Consider the following 14,759-nt stretch of genomic DNA (forward strand, 5'->3'; position numbering starts at 1 on the left):
ATATATTTATATTACTATATGTTTATGGATATGAATTAAATTCAAACTCAGTTTGAGCTAAATCGCAGTTATTGTTATAATGAAACTACAAAATGTACACTGATCAAATCCTGTTTACATCCTCAGTTCTGTTGCCAGATCCTTCTTCCAGTGCCATCATAAAGTTCTGATGTTTCCCATTAATATTTATATGTACTAGTTAGATGACACAGTTCATGTTAACAAAGCATGCTGACAGCTACAGTTATAACTATTACAACAATGCTATTCCTGAACATCTAAAGGATGACCCAGTTCTGTGTGAGAGGACTGTTCTCTTCCATCTTGCACTGAATTAATAACAGCTGACAGACCTGAAAGCCCAGTGTTTGGATGTTGGTGTTATTATCTCGGTCTGAATAATTAGGACAGAATGTGGACAGCTGAATTCAGTGCCTTACACTTGCAAGACCCCCACGCTGGCGTTCACAAACTATGAAATACCATAAAGGTAACAGATGTCATGAGCTTTGAAATGTTGCTGTGATAGGAGAAAATGATCATAACTGCCCCTAATAAATGAACAAACCAGGAATGTTGTCAGTCATCTTTAGCCTGACAAGCAGCCTTTTCTATCCTTATCATCCTTTCATGGAAGGGGATGGCATTTTTTGCTCCAGAACCCCGAGTGAAAACCCCGGGTGTGGAAATTTGACTGTTATATAATTGTAAAGTAGCACCTCCTTGAGGCCAAATGATTCCTCTCATCTTACAGGAGGTAAGGATCAGGAGTAGAAGGTGAACACTGGGCACCGAGCATGGAGGCATACTAAAGGGAAAGGCAGTTCTCAATATATGAGAATTAAAGTGAATCTGATACTAATACATCACAAAAAACAACAAAAACACGACTCAGATAGAGCAAACCACTGCTGAGGTAGCTCAGTCTAGGCAATATTTACTTTTAATGAAATAATATTATAAATTTTCTATATATTGAGTTTATTTTCTATGTTTTTAAAATGCAGTTTAAGAAGTTTTTAGTGCAGTAAAAACAAATTGCATGCCTTTGTCATTTGTCACCTACTAAAGATCCATTTTAATATACTTTAACACAACCGGCAGATGTGAAACATAAAAGTGTGATCAGAGGTCAAATGTTCAGATTCAAACTATAATGTGATATTTAAACTCACCGTATACCAGTATCATTTCCTAAATGTTGCCAATAGGCAGCAGAATTTTAAGCAAAGTTTGAGAGATAACAGACATTTTATCCAAATTTGACCCTATTTAACCACAAAGAAGAGGCCAGAGGTTCAAAGTAACGTGATATTTAGAATTTTCATATATAGTTCCCTATATGCCTATATGTTTTCAATGCAAACAATGACAGGAAGAAACATAGTTTTTAAATAGCTGTGTATAGGATTATTAGCACTCTGAGCTTCGGGTCAATCTATTGACCTTGAAGAAAATGTCAGAGGTCAGATTTTAAGTCTTTGTACTTATAGGTTGACAATACACCAAGCTTATAAGAAAAAAGGTTCCAAATTATAAGGCTTTTTGTCTGTTTGTGACTGATAAATCATTAAGTTGACCTTGAAGACCTCAGTGGATGTCAGCCAAATTTTAATAGATTGTTAACACGACCCCACTCTACACCCCTCCAAAGAGTTATCAGAATTCATTCAAAACTTTTCGAGTTTACAGACAGAATGACACGCATGCAAACAGTACCAAAAACATAAACTCCTTGGAGGAAAAAGAAAAAGGCAGCTGCCCAGAATGTGGCACACACAATGGTTAAGAGAAAAAGTCTTGTGGATCACATGAAAACTATGAAGTCAGAGCATGTCCAACACAAACACTTTAACAGTCTGGTGTGTGTATTTCACACCCAAGGATTATAACAGTGACTGTATGTTTTTCTGCTACCTGACTTTATAATGGGAAATTGGATGGGTCACTGTACAAACTGTGAATGTAAGTTGAAGGAGGTATGCCTTACTTAAAGGCATAGTTTTGGAACTTGTCTATCATTATAATGTCACATTTTCGTGTAAGGACTGATGCTTATCTAGCACTTTTCTACTCTACCTGGGCACTTTGTCTAAGATTCGTAGACATAATGATGCATCGGGGCAACTTGGGGTTCAGTATCTTGGCCAAAGAAGCAGGGATCGAACACCCGACCCTCCGATTAGAAGACCAGTTGTAACCTTATCTTACAAAGCGACAAAAGCGATTGTTTTAAAATCATTTTAATTTCAATATATATATATATATATATATATATATATATATATATATATATATATATTCCTTGAAAAATTCTGTTTTCAAGTACACTAAAACACAAACAAAATATCAAGAATTCCTTGGCGATTTGGTGCATTAAGAAATGTGCTGAAGCTAAGCAATAACAATGTGGTTCAAATGAATCGCAAAATTTCTGGCTATAATTGTAGTTTGCATTAATTTCCCCCAAAAGTCCCGTTCATGATGGTAACGCAGTTCAACAGACCTGAGTAATCGATCCCAGCTCACAGGCAGCGAAGAGCAATGTTTTCATGCCTACTGACGACTTGCGCTAGTCACTCTGCCATGGCGTCCGTAATGTCGCTGATTAAGGAGGGGACATCGTAGCATCTCCTTTTTATATCGCTTTGGTGAACGGTATATCGTGCATTTTGCTACTCCTGGTTTGAATTTAACAAAATTTCCCACTGAACCGGCCATGACCGTGGAGCAGAATGTCCTCCAGCAGCATTCTCAGAAGGTAAGCTGCCATATGATAACTTGGTGGCTAGCTAACTTTAGCTTAACTGTATTCCTACATAGTTTAGGAGCTCAAAGAACGCAGAGGGTGGGTGAATTAGTTCCTTGGTTGGTAGGGTGTACCTTGAATTGTTGTTTAAAGACGTCGTGCGTCACCCTTTTGTGAAGAACCGTTTGTAAATCCCACATAACTGCATGTAAGCTGGGCCTTACGTTACCCTGGGTCAGTGCTTTATTCAATATTTTGCTAGCCAGTGTACGTGCTAATGTAGCCGTTAGCGATAGCTAACGGTACCACGTAAAGTTACCTGAAACCCCAACATCGTCCTTTACGCTGGGTTACGTTTAACAGAAGCTAGCTATTCCTATATTATAACATGATGCTCTGCATGGTAACGTCAGCAATATGGGCTATTCGTCACTTAAAATAAACAAGGCTAAGTGACAGTGACAGATTTAACGTTAGCTTGTCGACGTCTTCATAGTAAGTAAATCTTTGATTTCTCTGACGGTTTTAGCTGAAGTCTTCTGATAAACTACCCCCCCCCCCTCACCACCAAATAAATTAATGTTTAGTTTGATCAAGTGCTTACTCTTTGTTTGTGTGAGCAAATGTTTCCTATGTTACTCATCACATATCTGATACCTTTGTTTACAAAGCATGTCCAACGGCGAAGGTGGAAACCCACCCGAGCAACGATGCTTGGCAGGGATTGAGTGTTCGGATTGCAAGCCAGGCGTGTGACAGTTCATAACCGGGAAGGCAGATTATTATGTTACATTTGATCACACCGCTCTCATTTTACCAAAGTGCATTAAGATCCGCTGCTTAGACGCCTAGTTATGCGATTTAGTCCGTGGCCACCATGCCCAGTACCGCATAGCTCTGGTTACTTATGTAACCACTTGAGTGATGTTGCTTAATCATAGGTTAGATGTTTGCTCCGCGGATCCAGAGTAAAAGAAATCATATTTTTGCAAAAGTCTTATGTAATTGCAGCGATGCTTTACTACACTTCATACAGTCCAGGAGCTCTGCAGCGCAGGCCTGCTGTGTTCAAATAAATCAGCTCCCCAGCCTTTAAAACATGAGTAAGCACCATCAGGCATATGGTGGGCTCATTACACAAGTTACGGTCTTAGGCAAACTAAATACTTGAGCCTCTGTAATGGCTCACACTTGAATTTTTTTCTGTTATTGAGCAGCCTGACCTTATTAGTGGCTGACATCATACTACAACAACAGCTGTTGAATGTGTACTGTAATTAGGGCTGCCACAAATGATTTTTGATAGTCGACTAGTCACCGATTATTTTTGCGATTGGTCGACTAATCAGATCATGCATCCATTGGACGTAAAACGTACAGCTTATTGCACCAGCAGCATCTGCTCTTATATAACTAGCATTAGCTTACAGCTTTAAGTGTTTAAGGTATGTGCTAACTAAAAATAAAGACAAGATGATACTTTATTAAATTTTAATGACATTTGCAGATTGTTTCGATGAAGTTTAATAAACTCCTTGCTATCTAAAATATAACAGGACACCGGAGTATATTCTCGAGCATCTCACACTTCTGATAATCAGCTGTCTGCTTGACGTTTATTCAGCTGTGTAAAAACTATAACTTTAATCTCAGCCAAACCGATTTACTCAGGAACAAATAAAATACTAAAAAAAAGCCAAACAATAACATTTTTTAGTTATCTAAGTGACTTATTTATGTTTAACCTGAGTAGAGTATCTTACTAAAAAAAAAAGAAAAAAAGAAGAAGACGATTTGCCGTTCTCACGGGCTCTAGTGAGCCTTGCCCCCGGCTCGCTATCAAGCTGGTGGGTAACAGACGTCTCCGAAAACGTCGGAGCGCTTTTGAAAATATGTGGTGTCTTGATAAACTGAGCAGATATTTGAGGTTTACACAGTTATATTCTCGCCTAAAAATATGTTAAACGTTTATTTTGTGACCCAGAAAGAATAATAAGAGTAATATTAAAACTAACTAGCTGCTGCCATTGTTGGTGTCACTACCCGATCCGTACCGGAAACCCGATCGGTACCCCGCATGCGCGAAAGGTGTCTACTTCCGGTCGAAGCGTTTTACGATAGTTACGGGTCAGAGTATCTGTTAAGATGTTAAGGATAATAAGTATCTCTTAAAATGTTTCCAATAATGAAACATTTCAATATAATGTAGACAAAAACAAAAAACAAAAAGATAGTTACGGATCAGGACTCCCCGATCCTTACTGCGCATGTGCAAAGTCGGACCGTACAAATCGGGTCTACCCGATCCGTACCACGCATGTGCAGGGGTTTTCTTCTTCTGTCCGTTTAATGGCAGTTTACTCCCCAGTGTAAGAGGATACCGCCACCTGCTGACTGAGTGAATGAACCCTATTGTAAACTGAATTAGCGTCATTACAAATGTGTGCTAAATTTGATTTAGTGATAGTCGAGTGTGTTTATGCTTGTCTGTGTGGAGAGGATTGATTGGAATAGTGATGATGATGTCCGCTATCACTGTCAATTGTCAGTAAACACTTCATCTGGCTGATGAATCTTCACGTGACATATTACAAAGTCTGTATTATTAACTCTGTAATTAGGTGCCATTCTTCTTATTTTACGGCGCTGTTGTTCAATCGGGGGACGCTCTCTGTTGAGGAGAAAAGTGTGAATTTGTTTGTATACGGAGGTATCCATTGTTTAAATGTCCCCGTAGTCGAAAAGGAGGCAGAGCTGTTGAGAAATGCTAGGAGCTAACTGGGCGCTAACCGTGTCATTCAAATATATTGAATGTCGCAATGTTGGCAAAGAGAGGAAGTGACGTAAGATTTGCGCATGCGGGGTACCGATCGGGTTTCCGCTACGGCTCGGGTAGCGACAGTGACAGTTGGAAACTGAGCTGGGCTGCGCTATGAATTCTGGGACAGAGCTACGTCTTCGGGGTTTAACGGCAGCTGGCATCCTTGTACGTGCAGTGCTACCATCTTCTGTTTCAGTCCGTTATTACACTCTTAAATCCTACTACTTATTCCTGCGTCTTTTGTGATCTTACAAAGCTTCAAACGAGGCGTCGACTATTAAATTAGTCGTCGACGATTTTGATAGTCGACGTAATCGTGACTAGTCGACTAATCGTGGCAGCCCTAACTGTAATAGATTGTTTGTCTTGTGTTAATAAATATGTAGGGTTTCTGCTGATTCTGATTGGAGTATATGTATAAAGTAGTTTGGGTCTGATTTGTTTTGAAAGCAGAGTAGTGTGTTTTGGGATATCGCTGTAGTCAGTTGTGCTCCATCAACACTCAGGGTGTGGTGCTGGTTTTCATGCAGAGACCTGTAGATAGCAAGATGAGAAAATTTGAAAAGACTTCTGATCCTGTCTGTACAATTTCTTTTCTTCATTTTTGGTTGTGTCCCCCCCCCCCTAAAAAAAACAAAAAAAAATCTGCTTTAAAACGTGTGTGCGTGTCTGAGCAACTGTTCTTGTGGTAGTCTTGGCCCATATCTGTCACAGGTGCAACTTCCTTCACATTTCTTGTCCTGGGCTGCTTCCACATGTACATAGGTATCTTTTTGTTTTTAAACAAGGATTTTCTGCTTTCATTTTCAAAAGAATCTACATCCATGTGAAAATGCAAAGGAACAATCCGGTTGTTCAGTGATGACGCGACGAATCCTACTTCCGGGTCTAAAGTAGTCTGTGTTTAATATGGCTTTTGTGTTGTTAACATGTTTAATGTTATGTATTTTCTTCTATTTGATCTCAAAAAGCTCCTAAAACAGTCAGTGATCACTGTTGACCTCCCTCGGCTTTTATTACCGCTAATCATTTATTTAAGCTCAGTTTTTAAAACCTTAGGATGTAACTACAGCCCAGCCCATGCAGCAGTATATGAATGACTAACCTCGTATTGTGGATGGATTATCTCAGTTGTTCTCCTGGCTGAAGTTTGGTCCGTTTACAGCATCCTGCCATGCGATTACATTTGTTTCTGACCACCGAGAACACTCACGTTAACTTTTATCGAGTGGAAAAAAAGTTAGCTTGTTTATATTATGCTAACATAGCTGTGTCGCTAGCGGTCACGTAGCACATCATTATATACCAGCTAGCCCAACTTCAGTAACCCTACAAACGTCACTGCTGTTTAGTTTTCTGTCTTCATTTATGCTGGAAGTGATAACAGAGCTGTACGTTTTAATTTGTTTCCAAAACCCCGCAGTCAGGACATGCTATATTATATTTAGATAGAAGCTAGCGAGCTAACTCCCTGCTAACTTCTAACTCCGTTAAATGTCATAAATTCCGTTTTCATGGATGCCTGGATGTTAAACTCAATTGTTACACCTGGTAGAGCAGAACGCTGATCATTTTATTAAAGATGAAAGACTTTAGACAGTTTTTCAACTCTCAGTAATGCCATAGTGATCGTTTGATATATGGACCTGCAGCGGAGTTTAGACCCAGACACGGCTAGTGACGTCAGACTGAACAACCGGATGTCATGGTTATGCCATAGCAACAGGTGGTGAAATGTCAGCCAGTCAAAAGCCTAACGGGAACAACAAAAACAAGGTACAGAGTTCTTACGTCAAAAAAAGACAGGTGCATAGGTTTTTAAGGAATGCAAGACAAGAGCTTCATTTTCCTTATCCATATGTAAACACAGAAATGAGAGCTTCCTAAGGTTTTCACTCTGGGACAACCTTTTCAGAAGCTCTGTTTTCATTAGATTAGGATAGGTGCATGAGCCACCGCACTACGACTACCTTTGTATCAGTGCTTTCTTTACCACTCACCATGCCTTACCATTCACAACAGGCCTGCTGTAACAGAAGCCTTAGAGAAAAGCTGTCTTCACTGTGGACTTACAAATATTGTTTAAATGTTATGACAACTGAAGCGGGTGTGAGGAAGCATATGAGCAGTTTCTGACTCATGTTTTATTTTAGACATTGGTCCTCGCATGTTAGTACTTGTTAAGCTTAAGTAAGATTAGTTGTTCTCTGTAGTGACAGGCCAAAAGTCAGAGTATCACTTCCTCTAGAAGGTTGATAGGAAGCGTGTATTCCTGTCAGCTGCGTATTCTCGTTTTATAAACTTGAAAGGTTATTGCAGGCAAATTGGACTTGTTGTATATTCTGTTGCTGCAAGGTGTTAACTTTCCTTCATTCTCTACATTGACTGACTCTGCAAAAACATTTACTCTTGAGGGTTGACAGAAGCACAGGGAAAATCACATAACATCCATCAGAAACAGAAGTTAAGCCTCCAGCCTTGTAGAGAAAAACCTCCTTAGAGCTGGAGGAAGTGAGTATCTTACTTGAGGATAATAAGATATGGCTGGTGCAAATCTGAGGTTTTTTACTGAACAGCCTTAGTCTTAGAGCTGTCTTGGTCTCAAAATTCTATCATGACATTTCAGTGAAATTTGTGGTAATTATATGACGACACAGGAAAAAACAAACCTAAGTTTATTGGTGTTTGCAGCCTTCAGGCAGTAGCATTTATTACTAGAAACCAAGTGAGGGGAGTTTTCCATCCTCCTTTTCTAAGGAGCTGCAGTCATTGATGACACACTACCTAATCTGAAGTGTGAATCTGTTGCTACAAGTTACCAGCAGCATTATAGACAATAGTAGTGACAGAGCAAATGTAGGCACACAAGTAGACTTTGTAGTGTTTGGAAATGTTTACGTAGAAGTATATAATACCTGATTAACACTTTGAAACTTTTGGGTTATTTTGGATGTCATGATATGGCACAGCCCTACTTTTGATCATCATGCATTCTGATGATGATTCAATTTGTTAATTAGTCAGCAATTATTTCAAGAACTCTTATCTCTGCTTCCTGTGGGCAAAAAACCTCCTGTTCTAGACTCCAGTACCTCACCTGCTCAGGTCTGCCCACCTGTCAGTATCACCCTGTTGTCTCGTCCCACAGCAAATGAAAATAATCATTCAGGAAACATATGAATTTGAATGTATCTTTAACATTACTCAATAGAAGTGTCAGAATACAAATGAAATTAGTAAGGATAATGCAAATTAAAGTGTTAGTGGTATTTAAACAAAAAGTATTTAAAGTGCAAATAGGAAAATAAAATGGTTTCTGTCCATAAGGTCAAATAAAGCTTCAAATTAAATCAAAAAGATTTTTTCTCAGTCTAAAATAACACGTTTCCATAACTTACAGATGAGTCAGTGCATGAATTCACGATTGCAGTGGACATGCTCTGGAGTGAGGCTTGCTCTTATCTTTGAGATGATGTTCCCAGCTGCTGAAAACCTGCTAAAGATGCTTTCTGTCATGACTTCCATTTGAGAGGTGCATGAGCCTCTTTACAGGGCAAATTCATCTATACGCTTTTGCTTAATACTAGTAAAACAACCAAACAGAATCAGAAAAGACCATGACCAGTGTGTTTTTCAGATGGTGTAGTGTTTAATGCCAGTTAAACAGTGTATTTGATTATATGTATATAATTAGGTGGTGTTGTCCAACCCTCAGATTAACTACCTAACATTAGGTGGAAGAGGTTTATTATTCAGAATAAACGCTAACATTAATATGAGAAAAAACAAAAACAAAGAGACAGCGTAACTACTCCTGTTTAATGGTTTACTATCGCATTTCACTCATTAGCTAACTAAACTGAAATGGGGTTCGTTTAGCAACCATCATCCGGGGAAGTTTCCAACTGTACAATATTAACATAAACAAAGTATCAACGCGACACACTAAAATGGACCCATTCACATTCGAGGTCACAGCTCCATGGTGCTGGTGTTTGATACACTCGTGCACTGCAGTAGTGCTGTCATGTTAGGAAAGTTCCACTTTGCACAGTCTGCATTTAGCTCTTAGTTTTCTGTTAAATGCTTTCACATTTTTTAAATTCTCTCTCCTCCTGTCTTGCTGCTCAGGCTATGTCCTTCTTCGTTAGTACTGAGTGCAGTCTTGGCAGACGATAGAGGTGATACTGCCCCCATAGCTTCCTGTAGTGTATTGCAGTTACAAAAACACAACTACATGGTATTAGTATACGATGCATCAACAAGCTTTCCAGCTCTGATATCTAAGATTAAGAATTCAGTATTTTTGGTAATTGGAGTTGTTGTCCTGGTTTGTTTACTGTGCAACAGCATAGCTCAGAACACCTGCTGCTTTGTGATATGCCGTGCTCCCAGACATCACTCTTTTTCACTGCTTTTTGTGTCGTAGCTGGAGCAACACCATTGAAAGTGTTTAGAAATGTTTTTCGCATAGGTGGTGCACAACGTTGCCATGGGTGTTTGTTGTGCAATTAGCTTATAGTGTGTAAATAACATACAATAATGAGTCCTAAATCATGAAAGAGCCCTTTAAACGAATATTCTTGTCAGTCGCCTGTTCCACCTGTGAAAGCTACAGTCTGTAGACCTCTCAGTCGAGGCTTATGACGTCTGTATCGGATGTTCAAGTTGTTTATCGTTACAAAATTTACATGATATTAATAATTTCATTTACCACAGGTGCACTGCCTTTCACACTGTGTTGTTACTGCAACAAACACAATCCAGAAACCTTGCCTGATGTGGTCTTAGGCACACGCCAAAGCTCCAACCACCTGCTGTTGTTGTTTTCAAGAGGCAGCCAATCAAATGAAAGCAAACTTATAGTGGGAAGTTGTTGTTGTTGTTTTTTTTGTTTAGGGGGCTGCAGCAAGGTCCAGCAGAAAATAACTAAAAATCGTTTTTGAACTTTGAGTTTTAAAAAGTTACTATATTTGAGTTAAAGAATTGCATCTGTCTGTCTGTAATAGACTATCCATCTATAGATAGACAGACAGCGTATTATTCATTTTGTAATTATTATTACTACTATAATACAGTCTACATAAATAGTGTCCTGACTGCAGCTGTTAGCCTAATATCATGTAAGAGAACTGTTCAAGATCATTTAATGTGAGGCAAAAGTGACTTTGGTGTGGCTGTGGTTGTTATTGATTAATCAATGCTCAGTTAAACACTTTTTTCTTTAATTGGGCTGGCCTTTTTTTTTTTTACCTTTTATTGGACAGCGTAGTCGAGAGTACATGGGACTGTGAAACAGTGAATGGTAAGGGACAGAGTCAAAACCATGCTCCTGCAGGCTTCCTGCATATGTGTTACCTGCTCAACCAGGTGAGCGATAGGAGCGCTCAAGGTAGTTAAACACTCCTGATAATTTGAATCAGTCTCTGAGGAACGGTGTGGACAGCTAGTGCAATGTTTGTCTGTGCCCTCCCCCGAGGAATCCAGCTAATGAATAATTTTGTTATTGTTAATCTGCCTATTTTTTTTTCTTAATCATTTTATCCATGAAGTGGCAGGGACACTGAAAGATGCCAACTACAATTTCCCGGAGACCATTATGATAAAATCATTAAATGATTAAACAACTCCCACTAAATATCGAGCCTTCCCATATACCCTTAGATGGGATTGATTAACATGCTGTGCTTTTTGTAAATCATCTAGCTGCCAATACACTTCTGTACATTCTTATGAGTTAAGAGTAAGTTATTTATTGATTTAACTGAGTTGCTGGCTTTTCATCCCAGTTAAGGGGGGAAAGCCAGTGACGGGGTTTTTGTGTTTTGAAGAAGAAGAAGAAGTTGGACCTGTAAAATATAGTTTCCATCATTTTCAGGCTCTGTTATCAACACCCTCTTGATGATTTTTCTTCTTCAACAGCACCAGCAGACACTACTAAACCAGTTGAGGGAGGTCACAGGCACCACAGATGTACAGTTGCTTCAGCAGGCCCTGCAGGTACATTTTGAAACACAGGCTAAAAACGGGAAAAGTCAGGGATATTGTGTGTTTACAGTAGATATTTTTTCAGTGGGAAATGTGAGAGTTTTCTGTCTTAAACTCAGTCAGTTTATTCTAATGGGACTGTTGACACAAGTTACACTGTGCAGTCATTTCTCCCAGAGCAAAGTTTTACTTTGTATTAAATGCAGGCATTTTTGAGGTTCTCTAGTCTTTCCCTGCAGCTAATAATTTTCTTTAAATTACATGGAGACATTAACCTAAACATGCTGTTGCTGCAGGTGAGTAATGGAGACCTGGGTGAAGCCGTGGCCTTTCTGACAGAGAAGAATGCCAAGGTTCCTCAACAAGATGAGACCACTTACTACCAGACATCCCAGGTGGCCAGCGACAGATACATCAGCGTGGGCAGCCAGGCAGACACGAGTGAGTAGCTTGGTTCAAGTTTTGGTGCTGTTATAGTTTCAGAACAGCACGTCAACATCCAGTGGTCCCACAAGTAGACATGCTCACTTCAACACTCACATAAATTAAGAGCTGACTAAGCTAATCAAGTATATTTAACTTAAGGGGATTTTAGCATTTTGATGCACTTGTAAACAATCCTGTTCTTATTTTCAAATTTCAGTCACTGCTAACAAGCATCCCTTTCTCATCTTTGGTTGCTTCATCACATGATTTGCTGAACAAGTTACTGCTGTTGCAGTCCTTCATATCATTCAACTTGGATTTTTTCCAGTCTCTCATAGCATGGCTGGACTGTCTCCAAGTCCATATTCCACGACTATACTTGCTACAGTAGTCTTGAATAGCCCTGGAGATGCTCTATACCCAGACCCTGCACCAGCTACCAGTGTGGTTGGACTATGTCTGCGGGTCAAGGGTTGTCACTGGATGGGTAGCTGGCTGATTCAGTTGGCAAAATGAGCATTTCATGAATGTTGTTAACATATAACTAATATAATAGAGCATACATTTGCCTCCTGTTACACGTGCACATGTATCCGGACCCTGTCATAATTAGAATTTAAATGTGTGAGAAACTTGGATAATTGTATTAAAATGGCATGTTTCACATCATTATTGTGTTATTCAACACACCACACTTGACCAACACAAAGTTTTAGTCCAGGACACTAAGTATCCAGAGTGTAAATGATGGTTGCATGTTAGTGTTGATCCAAACCAAATTGCTGTCGTGTGTGCTTTGTTGATGCAGACGTGATTGACCTGACTGGAGATGATAAAGATGACTTGCAGAGGGCCATTGCCCTCAGCTTGGAGGAATCCAACCGGGCATTCAGGGAGACGGGCATCACTGATGAAGAGCAGGCCATCAGCAGGTATCAGCGACTGACAACAACTTTGACAGGAAACGATATTTTAAGAAATCCACACTTTACTTCACCCACACGGTCTCTATCTTTTCCCTGAGTGTGATGAAGATAAGATAACCTTTATTAGTCCCACGCGTGGGAAACTCACTACATAGAAGACATAAGCTTCGAAGGCATTTGAAGGGGGTGGGGGGTGAGTGTAGGTCTGTGTCAGTGTACATGCATATGTGTGCGTAGGAGTGTGTGTGTGTGTGTGTGTTCCGTGTTCAGCCAAGAGAGAGTGTCCCTTCGCCCGGTTAGGCAAAAGTCAACAATCTTCGGTCGACGCAAGGGGCCTTGAATGAGGAGGGAGAAAGTCACACCACAGTCTTATTATCTAAAGGAGAATTTTTATTCCTGTCAGCTTTTGCCTTGAGCATCCAGCTGGTGCCAGGGGGGCCGCATGAGATGAAGATGGTAGTTGTTTTGGTTAGTGTGAACAAATTTTACAATTGGTCTAATGTCCGTCACTGGTCACAGGTCTCTCAATTCCTGTTGTTCTTCCTAAAGATGTTATCCATATAGCAGAGCCATGAGCTTCTCCAAGATCTTATCCATATTGCGTTCAAAAACACAGTCTGAGTACTCACAGCCCTGCCCATCGTCTATCATGTCGGCCAGCCTTGTGGAATTTTGAACAGCTGTAGCTGCTTCTTGTTCTTCGATAAGCCCGGTCCGAGCCAGCTCCAGTCAGCCAGAACTCTGTTATCATGGTTCCGAATTGGTAGATGTCGTTTAATGTCCTCCATCAAGAGTGTCTCCAGACACCTGACGCAACCGACCATCGAGTATCCGGCAGCAAATGTCTCCGCAGGACAATCGGGCTCTCCCAGGAGTTGTCAATTTCATTAAGGGACCAGTTGATCAAATCCATAATTCTTCTTTAGGTTTTTAGAGAACAAGTCTGGGAGACTCTCTTAGGGTTAGAGAATAAGCGAGACTATACAATAGACATGAGAAGCCAAGCAGGAAAGAAAGTGCGACCGCCTCCGTCAAGAGCCAAGAGAAGAAGTATGAAAGTACTATACTTACTCTTGTATTGTGAAACACATGATCCCTGTTGTAATAAATAGAACTAGGTCAGGTCAAATAGTTGCTGTGTCTTTGCAGCATATGTTATCTGTTTAATAGTAAATAATTTATATCAGAGAGAAAATTCATGCGTTACACAACCCGTCTATTTCTCAGGAGTAATACTGCAGTGACTATTTGACCAATAATTTTGTTTTATTATTTATATATTTTTGGCCACCATCCAGAATGGTACTTGATGGTGCGCTACTATGTAATAAGTATGTGGAGGTTATTTTGCATTTTAAACCCCAGTTCAACTGAAGCACAGTGGCCATCAGGATGAGCCTTTCTGTTGTCCGACAGTTTTTTAGCAGATGAGTAGAGCGAAAGAAATTTGACCTTTTGGGAGATGCAGAGTAAATAACCAGCAGCAGGTGATGTAGTGACCCACACACAAGTTCATTCCCTCTATCTTGTTTTTATTTCCTTCCTGCTTTTCCAGAGTTTTGGAGGCCAGTATAGCAGAAAACAAAGCGAGTCTGAAGCGCACTCACACAGAGGTATGGAGCGACTCACCCAACCCACACGACAGGAAGAGGATAGACAACTGCCCTGTGGGTCTGAAAAATGTCGGCAATACCTGCTGGTTCAGCGCGGTCATTCAGGTAGGCACACACAAGTGGACACATGTACTTCCTGAGGGCTCAAAAGCAAGTGAACAGGATTGTTTCAAATTGAAAGCCCTTTTTGTTTGTCAGCTGGACTCTTTGCTGTTTCTTTTACTGCTATTTATTAA

The 14,759-nt window shown here is 40.0% G+C and overlaps 1 protein-coding gene across 7 annotated transcripts in view; it reads left to right on the plus strand.

Moving 5' to 3' along the window:
* Positions 1-2,487: 2,487 nt before the first annotated feature.
* usp25 (ubiquitin specific peptidase 25) overlaps positions 2,488-14,759 on the plus strand; it is a 35,896-nt gene continuing 23,624 nt past the window's right edge. For 5 of the 7 annotated variants that reach the window (XM_026182372.1, XM_026182374.1, XM_026182376.1 and 2 more), the window contains exons 1-5: positions 2,489-2,761; positions 11,493-11,570; positions 11,855-11,999; positions 12,793-12,916; positions 14,466-14,628. In XM_026182372.1, the coding sequence (XP_026038157.1) occupies positions 2,720-2,761; positions 11,493-11,570; positions 11,855-11,999; positions 12,793-12,916; positions 14,466-14,628 (552 nt within the window). In that variant the 5' untranslated portion in view covers positions 2,489-2,719. Of the gene's footprint in view, positions 2,762-11,492; positions 11,571-11,854; positions 12,000-12,792; positions 12,917-14,465; positions 14,629-14,759 lie in introns of all 7 variants that reach the window. The other 2 variants (XM_026182371.1, XM_026182373.1) reach the window with 1 other exon arrangement.

This window comes from Astatotilapia calliptera, chromosome 10 (genome assembly GCF_900246225.1).
Source record: "Astatotilapia calliptera chromosome 10, fAstCal1.2, whole genome shotgun sequence".
NCBI classification, from domain to species: Eukaryota; Metazoa; Chordata; class Actinopteri; order Cichliformes; family Cichlidae; genus Astatotilapia; species Astatotilapia calliptera.